This window comes from Salmo trutta, chromosome 24 (genome assembly GCF_901001165.1).
Source record: "Salmo trutta chromosome 24, fSalTru1.1, whole genome shotgun sequence".
NCBI classification, from domain to species: domain Eukaryota; kingdom Metazoa; phylum Chordata; class Actinopteri; order Salmoniformes; family Salmonidae; genus Salmo; species Salmo trutta.
Genome location: NC_042980.1, coordinates 49,336,184 through 49,349,698, shown reverse-complemented (window position 1 = coordinate 49,349,698; position 13,515 = coordinate 49,336,184). Strand labels below are relative to the sequence as shown.

Genomic DNA, 13,515 nt, shown 5'->3' with positions numbered 1-13,515 from the left:
CGGTACCCCCTGTATATAGCCTCCACATTGACTCTGTACCGTAACACCCTGTATATAGCCTCCACATTGACTCTTTACCGGTACTCCCTGTATATAGCCTCCACATTGACTCTGTACCGGTACCCCCTGTATATAGCCTCCACATTGACTCTGTACCGGTACCCCCTGTATATAGCCTCCACATTGACTCTGTACCGGCACCCCCTGTACATAGCCTCCACATTGACTCTGTACCGGTACCCCCTGTATATAGCCTTCACATTGACTCTGTACCGGTACCCCCTGTATATTGCCTCCACATTGACTCTGTACCGTAATACCCTGTATATAGCCTCCACATTGACTCTGTACCGTAACACCCTGTATATAGCCTCCACATTGACTCTGTACCAATACCCCCTGTATATAGCCTCCACATTGACTCTGTACCGGCACCCCCTGTACATAGCCTCCACATTGACTCTGTACCGGTACCCCCTGTATATAGCCTCCACATTGACTCTGTACCGGTACCCCCTGTATATAGCCTCCACATTGACTCTGTACCGGTACCCCTGTATATAGCCTCCACATTGACTCTGTACCGTAATACCCTGTATATAGCCTCCACATTGACTCTGTACTGTAACACCCTGTATATAGCCTCCACATTGACTCTGTACTGGTACCCCCTGTATATAGCCTCCACATTGACTCTGTACCGGCACCCCCTGTACATAGCCTCCACAATGACTCTGTACCGGTACCCCCTTGTATATAGCCTCCACATTGACTCTGTACCGGTACCCCCTGTATATAGCCTCCACAATGACTCTGTACCGGTACCCCCTGTATATAGCCTCCACATTGACTCTGTACCGGGTACCCCCTGTATATAGCCTCCACATTGACTCTGTACCGGTACCCCCTGTATATAGCCTCCACATTGACTCTGTACCGGTACCCCCTGTATATAGTCTCCACATTGACTCTGTACCGGTACCCCCTGTATATAGCCTCCACATTGACTCTGTACCGGTACCCCCTGTATATAGCCTCCACATTGACTCTGTACCGTAATACCCTGTATATGGCCTCCACATTGACTCTGTACCGATACCCCCTGTATATAGCCTCCACATTGACTCTGTACCGGTACCCCCTGTATATAGCCTCCACATTGACTCTGTACCGGTACCCCTGTATATAGCCTCCACATTGACTCTGTACCGTAATACCCTGCATATAGCCTCCACCTTGACTCTGTACCGTAACACCCTGTATATAGCCTCCACATTGACTCTGTACCGGTACCCCCTGTATATAGCCTCCACATTGACTCTGTACCGGTACCCCCCTGTACATAGCCTCCACAATGACTCTGTACCGGTACCCCCTGTATATAGCCTCCACATTGACTCTGTACCGGTACCCCCTGTATATAGCCTCCACATTGACTCTGTACTGTAATACCCTGTATATAGCCTCCACATTGACTCTGTACCGTAACACTCTGTATATAGCCTCCACATTGACTCTGTACCGGTACCCCCTGTATATTGCCTCCACATTGACTCTGTACCGGCACCCCCTGTACATAGCCTCCACAATGACTCTGTACCGGTACCCCCTGTATATAGCCTCCACATTGACTCTGTACCGGTACCCCCTGTATATAGCCTCCACAATGACTCTGTACCGGTACCCCCTTTATATAGCCTCCACATTGACTCTGTACCGGTACCCCCTGTATATAGCCTCCACATTGACTCTGTACCGGTACCCCCTGTATATAGCCTCCACATTGACTCTGTACCGGTACCCCCTGTATATTGTCTCCACATTGACTCTGTACCGGTACCCCCTGTATATAGCCTCCACATTGACTCTGTACCGGTACCCCCTGTATATAGCCTCCACATTGACTCTGTACCGTAATACCCTGTATATAGCCTCCACATTGACTCTGTACCGATACCCCCTGTATATAGCCTCCACATTGACTCTGTACCGGTACCCCCTGTATATAGCCTCCACATTGACTCTGTACGGTACCCCCTGTATATAGCCTCCACATTGACTGTCCGGTAACCCCTGTATATAGCCTCCACATTGACTCTGTACCGTAATACCCCTGCATTATAGCCTCCACATTGACTCTGTACCGTAACACCCTGTATATAGCCTCCACATTGACTCTGTACCGGTACCCCCTGTATATAGCCTCCACATTGACTCTGTACTGGTACCCCCTGTACATAGCCTCCACATTGACTCTGTACCGGTACCCCCTGTATATAGCCTCCACATTGACTCTGTACCGTAATACCCTGCATATAGCCTCCACCTTGACTCTGTACCGTAACACCCTGTATATAGCCTCCACATTGACTCTGTACCGGTACCCCCTGTATATAGCCTCCACATTGACTCTGTACCGGTACCCCCTGGTACATAGCCTCCACAATGACTCTGTACCGGTACCCCCTGTATATAGCTCCACATTGACTCTGTACCGGTACCCCCTGTATAAGCCTCCACATGACCTCTGTACTGTAATACCTGTATATAGCCTCCAACATGACTCTGTACCGTAACACTCTGTATATAGCCTCCACATTGACTCTGTACCGGTACCCCCTGTATATAGCCTCCACATTGACTCTGTACCGGCACCCCCTGTACATAGCCTCCACAATGACTCTGTACCGGTACCCCCTGTATATAGCCTCCACATTGACTCTGTACCGGTACCCCCTGTATATAGCCTCCACATTGACTCTGTACCGTAATACCCTGCATATAGCCTCCACATTGACTCTGTACCGTAACACCCTGTATATAGCCTCCACATTGACTCTGTACCGGTACCCCCTGTATATAGCCTCCACATTGACTCTGTACCGGTACCCCCTGTACATAGCCTCCACAATGACTCTGTACCAGTACCCCCTGTATATAGCCTCCACATTGACTCTGTACCGGTACCCCCTGTATATAGCCTCCACATTGACTCTGTACCGTAATACCCTGTATATAGCCTCCACATTGACTCTGTACCGTAACACCCTGTATATAGCCTCCACATTGACTCTGTACCGGTACCCCCTGTATATAGCCTCCACATTGACTCTGTACCGGCACCCCCTGTACATAGCCTCCACAATGACTCTGTACCGGTACCCCCTGTATATAGCCTCCACATTGACTCTGTACCGGTACCCCCTGTATATAGCCTCCACAATGACTCTGTACCGGTACCCCCTTTATATAGCCTCCACATTGACTCTGTACCGGTACCCCCTGTATATAGCCTCCACATTGACTCTGTACCGGTACCCCCTGTATATAGCCTCCACATTGACTCTGTACCGGTACCCCCTGTATATTGTCTCCACATTGACTCTGTACCGGTACCCCCTGTATATAGCCTCCACATTGACTCTGTACCGGTACCCCCTGTATATAGCCTCCACATTGACTCTGTACCGTAATACCCTGTATATAGCCTCCACATTGACTCTGTACCGATACCCCCTGTATATAGCCTCCACATTGACTCTGTACCGGTACCCCCTGTATATAGCCTCCACATTGACTCTGTACCGGTACCCCCTGTATATAGCCTCCACATTGACTCTGTACCGGTAACCCCTGTATATAGCCTCCACATTGACTCTGTACCGTAATACCCTGCATATAGCCTCCACATTGACTCTGTACCGTAACACCCTGTATATAGCCTCCACATTGACTCTGTACCGGTACCCCCTGTATATAGCCTCCACATTGACTCTGTACTGGTACCCCCTGTACATAGCCTCCACAATGACTCTGTACCGGTACCCCCTGTATATAGCCTCCACATTGACTCTGTACCGGTACCCCCTGTATATAGCCTCCACATTGACTCTGTATCGGTACCCCCCTGTATATAGCCTCCACATTGACTCTGTACCGGTACCCCCTGTATATAGCCTCCACATTGACTCTGTACCGGTACCCCTGTATATAGCCTCCACATTGACTCTGTACTGTAATACCCTGTATATAGCCTCCACATTGACTCTGTACCGATACCCCCTTTATATAGCCTCCACATTGACTCTGTACCGGTACCCCCTGTACATAGCCTCCACATTGACTCTGTACCGGTACCCCCCTGTACATAGCCTCCACATTGACTCTGTACCGGTACCCCCTGTATATAGCCTCCACATTGACTCTGTACCGGTACCCCCTGTATATAGCCTCCACATTGACTCTGTATCGGTACCCCCCTGTATATAGCCTCCATATTGACTCTGTATCGGTACCCCCCCTGTATATAGCCTCCACATTGACTCTGTATCGGTACCCCCCCTGTATATAGCCTCCACATTGACTCTGTACCGGTTCCCCCTGTATATAGCCTCCACATTGACTCTGTACCGGTACCCCCTGTATATAGGCTCCACATTGACTCTGTACCGGTACCCCCTGTATATAGCCTCCACATTGACTCTGTACCGGTACATCCTGTATATAGCCTCCACATTGACTCTGTACCGGTACCCCCTGTATATAGCCTCCCCATTGACTCTGTACCGGTACCCCCCTGTATATCCCTACACATTGACTCTGTACCGGTACCCCCTGTATATAGCCTCCACATTGACTCTGTACCATAATAACCTGTATATAGCCTCCACATTGACTCTGTACCGGTACCCCCTGTATATAGCCTCCACATTGACTCTGTACCGGTACCCCCTTGATATAGCCTCCAACATTGACTCTGTACCGTGAATACCCTGTATATAGCCTCCACATTGACTCTGTACCGGTACCCCTGTATATAGCCTCCACATTGACTCTGTACCGGTACCCCCTGTATATAGCCTCCACATTGACTCTGTACCGGTACCCCCTTATTATAGCCTCCACATTGCCTCTGTACCGGTACCCCTGTTATATCGCCTCCACATTGACTCTTGTACCGTAATACCCTGCATATAGCCTCCACAGTGACTTCGTACCGTAAACACCCTGTATATAGCCTCCCCATTGACTCTGTTTACCGGTCCCCCCTGTATATTAGCCTCCACTAATTGACTCTGTACTGTTTACCCCCTTGTAACATAGTCTCCACATTGACTCTGTACCGGTACCCCCTGTATATAGCCTCCACATTGACTCTGTACGGTACCCCCCTGTCATATAGCCTCCACAATGACTCTGTACCGGTACCACCTGTAGTATAGCCTCCACATTGACTCTGTACGGCTTACCCCCCTGTATATAGCCTCCACATTGACTCTGTACCGGTACCCCCTGTATATAGCCTCACACTTGACTCTGTACCGGTACCCCCTGTATATAGTCTCCACATTGACTCTGTACCGGTACCCCCTGTATATAGCCTCCACATTGACTCTGTACCGGTACCCCCTGTATATAGCCTCCACATTGACTCTGTACGTAATCCCTGTATATAGCCTCCACATTGACTCTGTACCGATACCCCCCTGTATATAGCCTCCACATTGACTCGTACCGGTACCCCCTGTATATAGCCTCCACATTGACTCCTATACGGTACCCCCCTGTATTATAGCCTCCACATTGGACTCTGTACCGGTACCCCCTGTATATAGGCCTCCACATTGACCTCTGTACCGGTACCCCCTGTATATAGCCTCCACATTGACTCTGTACCGTAATACCCTGCATATAGCCTCCACATTGACTCTGTACCGTAACACCCTGTATATAGCCTCCACATTGACTCTGTACCGGTACCCCCTGTATATAGCCTCCACATTCACTCTGTACCGGTACCCCCTGTACATAGCCTCCACAATGACTCTGTACCGGTACCCCCTGTATAGCCTCCACATTGACTCTGTACCGGTACCCCCTGTATATAGCCTCCACATTGACTCTGTATCGGTACCCCCCCTGTATAGCCTCCACATTGACTCTGTACCGGTACCCCCTGTATAGCCTCACATTGACTCTGTACCGGTACCCCCTGTATATAGCTCCACATTGACTGTACCGGTACCCCTGTATATAGCCTCCACATTGACTCTGTACCGGTACCCCCTGTATAGTCTCCACATTGACTCTGTACCGGTACCCCCTGTATTTAGCCTCCACATTGACTCTGTACCGGTACCCCCTGTACATAGCCTCCACATTGACTCTGTACCGGTACCCCCTGTACATAGCCTCCACATTGACTCTGTACCGGTACCCCCTGTATATAGCCTCCACATTGACTCGGTACCGGTACTCCCCTGTATATATGCCTCCACATTGACTCTGTACTGTCATACCCCCTGTATATAGCCTCCACATTGACTCTGTACCGATACCCCCTGTATATAGCCTCCACATGACTCTGTACCGGTACTACCCTGTATATAGCCTCCACATTGACTCTGTACCGTAATACCCCTGTATATAGCCTCCACATTGACTCTGTACCGATACCCCCTTGTATATAGCCTCCACATGACTCTGTACCGGTACCCCCTGTATATAGCCTCCACATTGACTCTGTACCGGTACCCCCTGTATATAGCCTCCACATTGACTCTGTACCGGAACCCCTGTATATAGCCTCCACATTGACTCTGTACCGTAACACCCCTGCATATAGCCTCCACATTGACTCTGTACCGTAACACCTGTATATAGCCTCACATTGACTCTGTACCGGTACCCCCTGTATATAGCCTCCACATTGACTCTGTACCGGTACCCCCTGTATATAGCCTCCACATTGACTCTGTACCGGTACCCCCTGTATATAGCCTCCATATTGACTCTGTATCGGTTCCCCCTGTATATAGCCTCCACATTGACTCTGTATCAGTACCCCCCCCTGTATATAGCCTCCACATTGACTCTGTACCGGTTCCCCCTGTATATAGCCTCCACAATTGACTCTGTACCGGTACCCCCTGTATATAGCCTCCACATTGACTCTGTACCGGTACACCCTGTATATAGCCTCCACATTGACTCTGTACCGGTACATCCTGTATATAGCCTCCACATTGACTCTGTACCGGTACCCCCTGTATATAGCCTCCCCATTGACTCTGTACCGGTACCCCCCTGTATATCCCTCCACATTGACTCTGTACCGGTACCCCCTGTATATAGCGTCCACATTGTCTCTGTACCGTAATACCCTGTATATAGCCTCCACATTGACTCTGTACCGCAACACCCTGTATATAGCCTCCACATTGACTCTGTACCGATACCCCCTGTATATAGCCTCCACATTGACTCTGTACCGGCACCCCCTGTACATAGCCTCCACATTGACTCTGTACCGGAACCCCCTGTTTATAGCCTCCACATTGACTCTGTATCGGTACCCCCCCTGTATATAGCCTCCACATTGACTCCCTACCGGTACCCCCTGTATATAGCCTCCACATTGAGTCTGTACCGGTACCCCCTGTATATAGCCTCCACATTGACTCTGTACCGGTACCCCCTGTATATAGCCTCCACATTGACTCTGTACCGGTACCTCTTGTATATAGTCTCCACATTGACTCTGTACCGGGTACCCCCTGTATATAGCCTCCACATTGACTCTGTACCGGTACCCCCTGTATATAGCCTCCACATTGACTCTGTACCGGTACCCCCTGTATATAACCTCCCCATTGACTCTGTTCCGGTACCCCCTGTATATAGCCTCCACATTGACTCTGTACCGGCACCCCCTGTATATAGCCTCCACATTGACTCTGTACCGGTACCCCCTGTATATAGCCTCGCTATTGACTCTGTACCGGTACCCCCTGTATATAGCCTCCACATTGACTCTGTACCGGTACCCCCTGTATATAGCCTCCACATTGACTCTGTACCGGCACCCCCTGTATATAGCCTCCACATTGACTCTGTACCGGTACCCCCTGCCTATAAGGTCTACACCTGTTGTATTCGGCGCATGTGACTAATATAATTTGATTTGATTTGGCACTATGTCGACGATTTTAATTGTCTGACGCTTAAACTTATCCTCTAACTTGTGTTTTATCCTTGAACATGACATTTTCTGATGTTTGCAAGTATGGCCCCAACATGTCCCCCCTACCCTCCCCCCCAAAAAAAATATATAGATGTACTAATGTAAAGTGGTTGTTCCACTGGATATCATAAGGTGAATGCACCAATTTGTAAGTCGCTCTGGATAAGAGCGTCTGCTAAATGATGTAAATGTTCATGTCTAAGGACTCCCACATCACTGTAGTCGGCTGTTACCTTCTGCTTTGAGAGACACCCTTTACTCTCTTTCTGACGTCCTGTTAAATGACTCTGAATTCATTTATGGTTTTAGGATATTTGAACTGAGTCATGCTTACACCTGTATCGGATTCTTTTAAAGAACTGCGTGACTCTGTATCTTGCGCAAAATAATGATTGCGCCTACAAGACCGAATCCGAGGTCGCCTAACAAATCAACGCTGGGGCGGCAGGTAGCCTAGTGGTTAGAGTGTTGGGCTTAAATAAAGGTTAAATGAAATAAATAAATACAAAATTCAATGTTAACATATTAACTGGGGCCTAAAGACTCACTGTTGATGTAGTTTAACTGGGGCCTAAAGACTCACTGTTGACGTAGTTTAACTGGGGCCTAAAGAGTCACTGACGTAGTTTAACTGGGGCCTAAAGACTCACTGTTGACGTAGTTTAACTGGGGCCTAGAGATTCACTGACGTAGTTTAACTGGGGCCTAGAGATTCACTGACGTAGTTTAACTCGGGCCTAGAGATTCACTGTTGACGTAGTTTAACTGGGGCCTAGAGATTCACTGACGTAGTTTAACTGGGGCCTAGAGATTCACTGACGTAGTTTAACTGGGGTCTAGAGATTCACTGTTGATATAGTTTAACTGGGCCTAGAGATTCACTGACGGATTAATATTCAGTGCACTGGTCAAAGGTAGTGCACTATAAAGGGGAGTAGAGCGATGTTTGGGACATAGCTGTACTTTTCTGGTTTGGCCTGTATATTAATTAACCCTTTCATTGTCTGATCATTTGATTGACAGGCGGTGGACTCTCGGGACTCGGTCGCCATGGCGTTGTACGCCCAGTCTTTCTCCTGGATCATCACACGGATCAACCAGAAGGTCAGAGGGAAGGACAACTTCAAGTCCATCGGCATCCTCGACATTTTCGGCTTCGAGAACTTTGAGGTAGCTTTGTGTTTTTAAAGTAATAGACCCTGCAGCATTTGAAGGAACTTGGATTAGCCTGAGTGATGTTACTGGCCTGGTACCAGGCTAGGATAGTATGGTTCTGTTAGTGATATTACTGGCCTGGGACCAGCATGGTTCTGTTATAGATCTGGGACCAGGCTAGGATAGTATGGTTCTGTTATAGATCTGGGACCAGGCTAGGATAGTATGGTTCTGTTATAGATCTGGGACCAGGCTAGGAAAGTATGGTTCTGTTATAGATCTGGGACCAGGCTAGGATAGTATGGTTCTGTTATAGATCTGGGACCAGGCTAGGATAGTATGGTTCTGTTATAGATCTGGGACCAGGCTAGGATAGTATGATTCTGTTATAGATCTGGGACCAGGCTAGGATAGTATGATTCTGTTATAGATCTGGGACCAGGCTAGGATAGTATGGTTCTGTTATAGATCTGGGACCAGGCTAGGATAGTATGGTTCTGTTATAGATCTGGGACCAGGCTAGGATAGTATGGTTCTGTTATAGATCTGGGACCAGGCTAGGATAGTATGGTTCTGTTACAGATCTGGGACCAGGCTAGGATAGTATGGTTCTGTTATAGATCTGGGACCAGGCTAGGATAGTATGGTTCTGTTATAGATCTGGGACCAGGCTAGGATAGTATGGTTCTTAGTATATATTATTAGTATATCTTATTAGTATATATTTCTGTTTCCTCCTGCAGGTGAACAGGTCTGTAGTTGGTAGTTAGCATATTGTTATAGTATATATTTCTGTTTCCTCCTGCAGGTGAACAGGTCTGTAGTTGGTAGTTAGCATATTGTTATAGTATATATTTCTGTCTCCTGCAGGTGAACAGGTCTGTAGTTGGTAGTTAGCATATTGTTATAGTATATATTGCTCCTCCTGCAGGTGAACAGGTTTGAGCAGTTCAACATCAACTATGCCAACGAGAAGCTCCAGGAATACTTCAACAAACACATCTTCTCCCTGGAACAGCTGGAGTATAACAGGTTGGTTACCAGGCGGTATAACAGGTTGGTTACCAGATGGTATAACAGGTTGATTACCAGACGGTATAACAGGTTGGTTACCAGATGGTATAACAGGTTGGTTACCAGACGGTATAACAGGTTGGTTACCAGACGGTATAACAGGTTGGTTACCAGACGGTATAACAGGTTGGTTACCAGACGGTATAACAGGTTGGTTACCAGATGGTATAACAGGTTGGTTACCAGGCGGTATAACAGGTTGGTTACCAGGCGGTATAACAGGTTGGTTACCAGGCGGTATAACAGGTTGGTTACCAGGCGGTATAACAGGTTGGTTACCAGACGGTATAACAGGTTGGTTACCAGACGGTATAACAGGTTGGTTACCAGACGGTATAACAGGTTGGTTACCAGACGGTATAACAGGGTTGGTTACCAGACGGTATAACAGGTTGGTTACCAGACGGTATAACAGGTTGGTTACCAGACGGTTTATAACAGGTTGGTTACCAGACGGTATAACAGGTTGGTTACCAGACGGTATAACAGGTTGGTTACCAGACGGTATAACAGGTGGTTACCAGCGGTAAACAGGTGGTTACCAGACGGTATAACAGGTTGGTTACCAGACGGTATAAACAGGTTGGTTACCAGACGGTTATAACAGGTTGGTTACCAGACGGTATAACAGGTTGGTTACCAGACGGTATAACAGGTTGGTTACCAGACGGTATAACAGGTTAGTTACAAGGTTGGTTACCAGACGGTATAACAGGTTGGTACCAGACGGTAAACAGGTGGTTACCAGACGGTTAGTATAAAGGTTGGTTACCAGACGGTATAACAGGTTGGGTTACCAGACGGTATAACGGGTTGGTTATCAGACGGTATATAACGGGTTGGTTACCAGACGGTATATAACGGGTTTGGTTACCAGGTGGTACCAGACGGTTATAACAGGTTGGTTACCAGACGGTATAACAGGTTGGTTACCAGACGGTATAACAGGTTGGTTACCAGACGGTATAACAGGTTGGTTACCAGACGGTATAACAGGTTGGTTACCAGACGGTATAACAGGTTGGTTACCAGACGGTATAACAGGTTGGTACCAGACGGTATAACAGGTTGGTTACCAGGCGGTATAACAGGTTGGTTACCAGGTTGGTTACCAGACGGTTTATAACAGGTGGTTACCGACGGTAAACAGGTTGGTTACCAGACGGTCTAACAGTTGGTTACCAGGTTGGTTACCAGACGTGTATAACAGGTTGGTTACCAGACGGTATAACAGGTTGGTACCAGACGGTCTAACAGGTTGGTACCAGACGCGTCTAACAGGTTGGTTACCAGACGGTCTAACAGGTTGGTACAGACGGTCTAACAGGTGGTTACCAGATGGTATAACAGGTTGGTTACCAGACGGTATAACAGGTTGGTTATGAACGGTATAACAGGTTGGTTACCAGACGGCTATAAACAGGTTGGTTACCAGACGGTATAACAGGTTGGTTACCAGACGGTATAACAGGTTGGTACCAGACGGTATAACAGGTTGGTTACAGACGGTATAACAGGTTGGTTACCAGATGGTATAACAGGTTGGTTATCAGATGGTTATAACAGGTTGGTTACCAGATGGTATAACAGGTTGGTTACCAGGTTGGTTACAGATGGTATAAACAGGTTGGTTACCATGTGGTTACCATGTTGGTTACCAGATGGTATAACAGGTGGTTACCAGGACGGTATAACAGGTTGGTTACCAGACGGTATAACAGGTTGTTACCAGACGGTAAACATTGGTTACCAGACGGTATAACAGGTTGGTTACCAGACGGTATAACAGTTGGTTACCACAACGGTCTATAACAGGTTGGGTTACCAGACGGTCTAACAGGTTGGTTAAGCCAGACGGGTCTAACAGGTTTTTACCAACGGTATGTTATCAGACGGTTATAACAGGTTGGCTTACCAGATGGTATAACAGGTTGGTTACCAGATTGGTATAACAGGTTGGTTACCAGACGGTATAACAGGTTGGTTACCAGACGGTATAACAGGTTGGTTACCAGACGTATAACAGGTTGGTTACCAGACGGTATAACATGGTTGGTTACCAGACGGTATAAACAGGTTGGTTACCAGACGGTATAACAGGTTGGTTACCAGACGTATAACAGGTTGGTTACCAGACGGTATAACAGGTTGGTTACCAGACGGTATAACAGGTTGGTTATCAGACGGTATAAACAGGTTGGTTACCAGACGGTATAACAGGTTGGTTACCAGACGTATAACAGGTTTGGTTACCAGACGGTATAACAGGTTGGTTACCAGACGGTATAACAGTTGGTTACCAGACGGTATAACAGGTTGGGTACCAGACGGTATATAACAGGTTGGTTACCAGACGGTATACAGGTTGGTTACCAGACGGTATAACAGGTTGGTTATCAGACGGTATAACAGGTTGGTTATCAGACGGTATAACAGGTTAGTTACAAGGTTGGTTACCAGACGGTATAACAAGGTTGGTTACCAGACGGTATAACAGGTTGGTTACCAGACGGTATAAACAGGTTGGTTACCAGACGGTATAACAGGTTGGTTACCAGACGGTATAACAGGTTGGTTATCAGACGGTATAACAGGTTGGTTACCAGGTTGGTTACCAGATGGTATAACAGGTTGGTTACCAGGTTGGTTACCAGGTTGGTTACCAGGTTGGTTACCAGGTTGGTTACCAGATGGTATAACAGGTTGGTTACCAGATGGTATAACAGGTTGGTTATCAGACGGTATAACAGGTTGGTTACCAGACGGTATAACAGGTTGGTTACCAGACGGTATAACAGGTTGGTTACCAGGTTGGTTACCAGACGGTATAACAGGTTGGTTACCAGACGGTATACAGGTTGGTAAGGTACCAACGGTATAACAGGTTGGTTACCAGACGGTATAACAGGTTGGTTACCAGACGGTATAACAGGTTGGTTACCAGACGGTATAACAGGTTGGTTACCAGACGGTATAACAGGTTGGTTACCAGACGGTATAACAGGTTGGTTACCAGACGGTATAACAGGTTGCTTACCAGGTTGGTTACCAGACGGTATAACAGGTTGCTTACCAGGTTGGTTACCAGACGGTATAACAGGTTGCTTACCAGGTTGGTTACCAGACGGTATAACAGGTTGGTTACCAGACGGTATACCAGGTTGGTTACCAGACGGTATAACAGGTTGGTTACCAGACGGTATAACAGGTTGGTTACCAGACGGTATAACAGGTTGGTTACCAGACTGGTTATCAGACGGTAT

General features: G+C 47.6%; 1 protein-coding gene across 2 annotated transcripts in view; it reads left to right on the top strand.

The window, feature by feature from the left end:
- The window catches only part of LOC115161451 (unconventional myosin-X), a 282,041-nt gene that overhangs the window by 155,980 nt on the left and 112,546 nt on the right, over positions 1–13,515 (top strand). For both annotated transcript variants that reach the window (XM_029712440.1, XM_029712439.1), the window contains exons 11-12: positions 9,047–9,193; positions 10,110–10,210. In XM_029712440.1, coding sequence (XP_029568300.1) covers positions 9,047–9,193; positions 10,110–10,210 — 248 coding nt within the window. The remainder of the gene's footprint in view (positions 1–9,046; positions 9,194–10,109; positions 10,211–13,515) is intronic.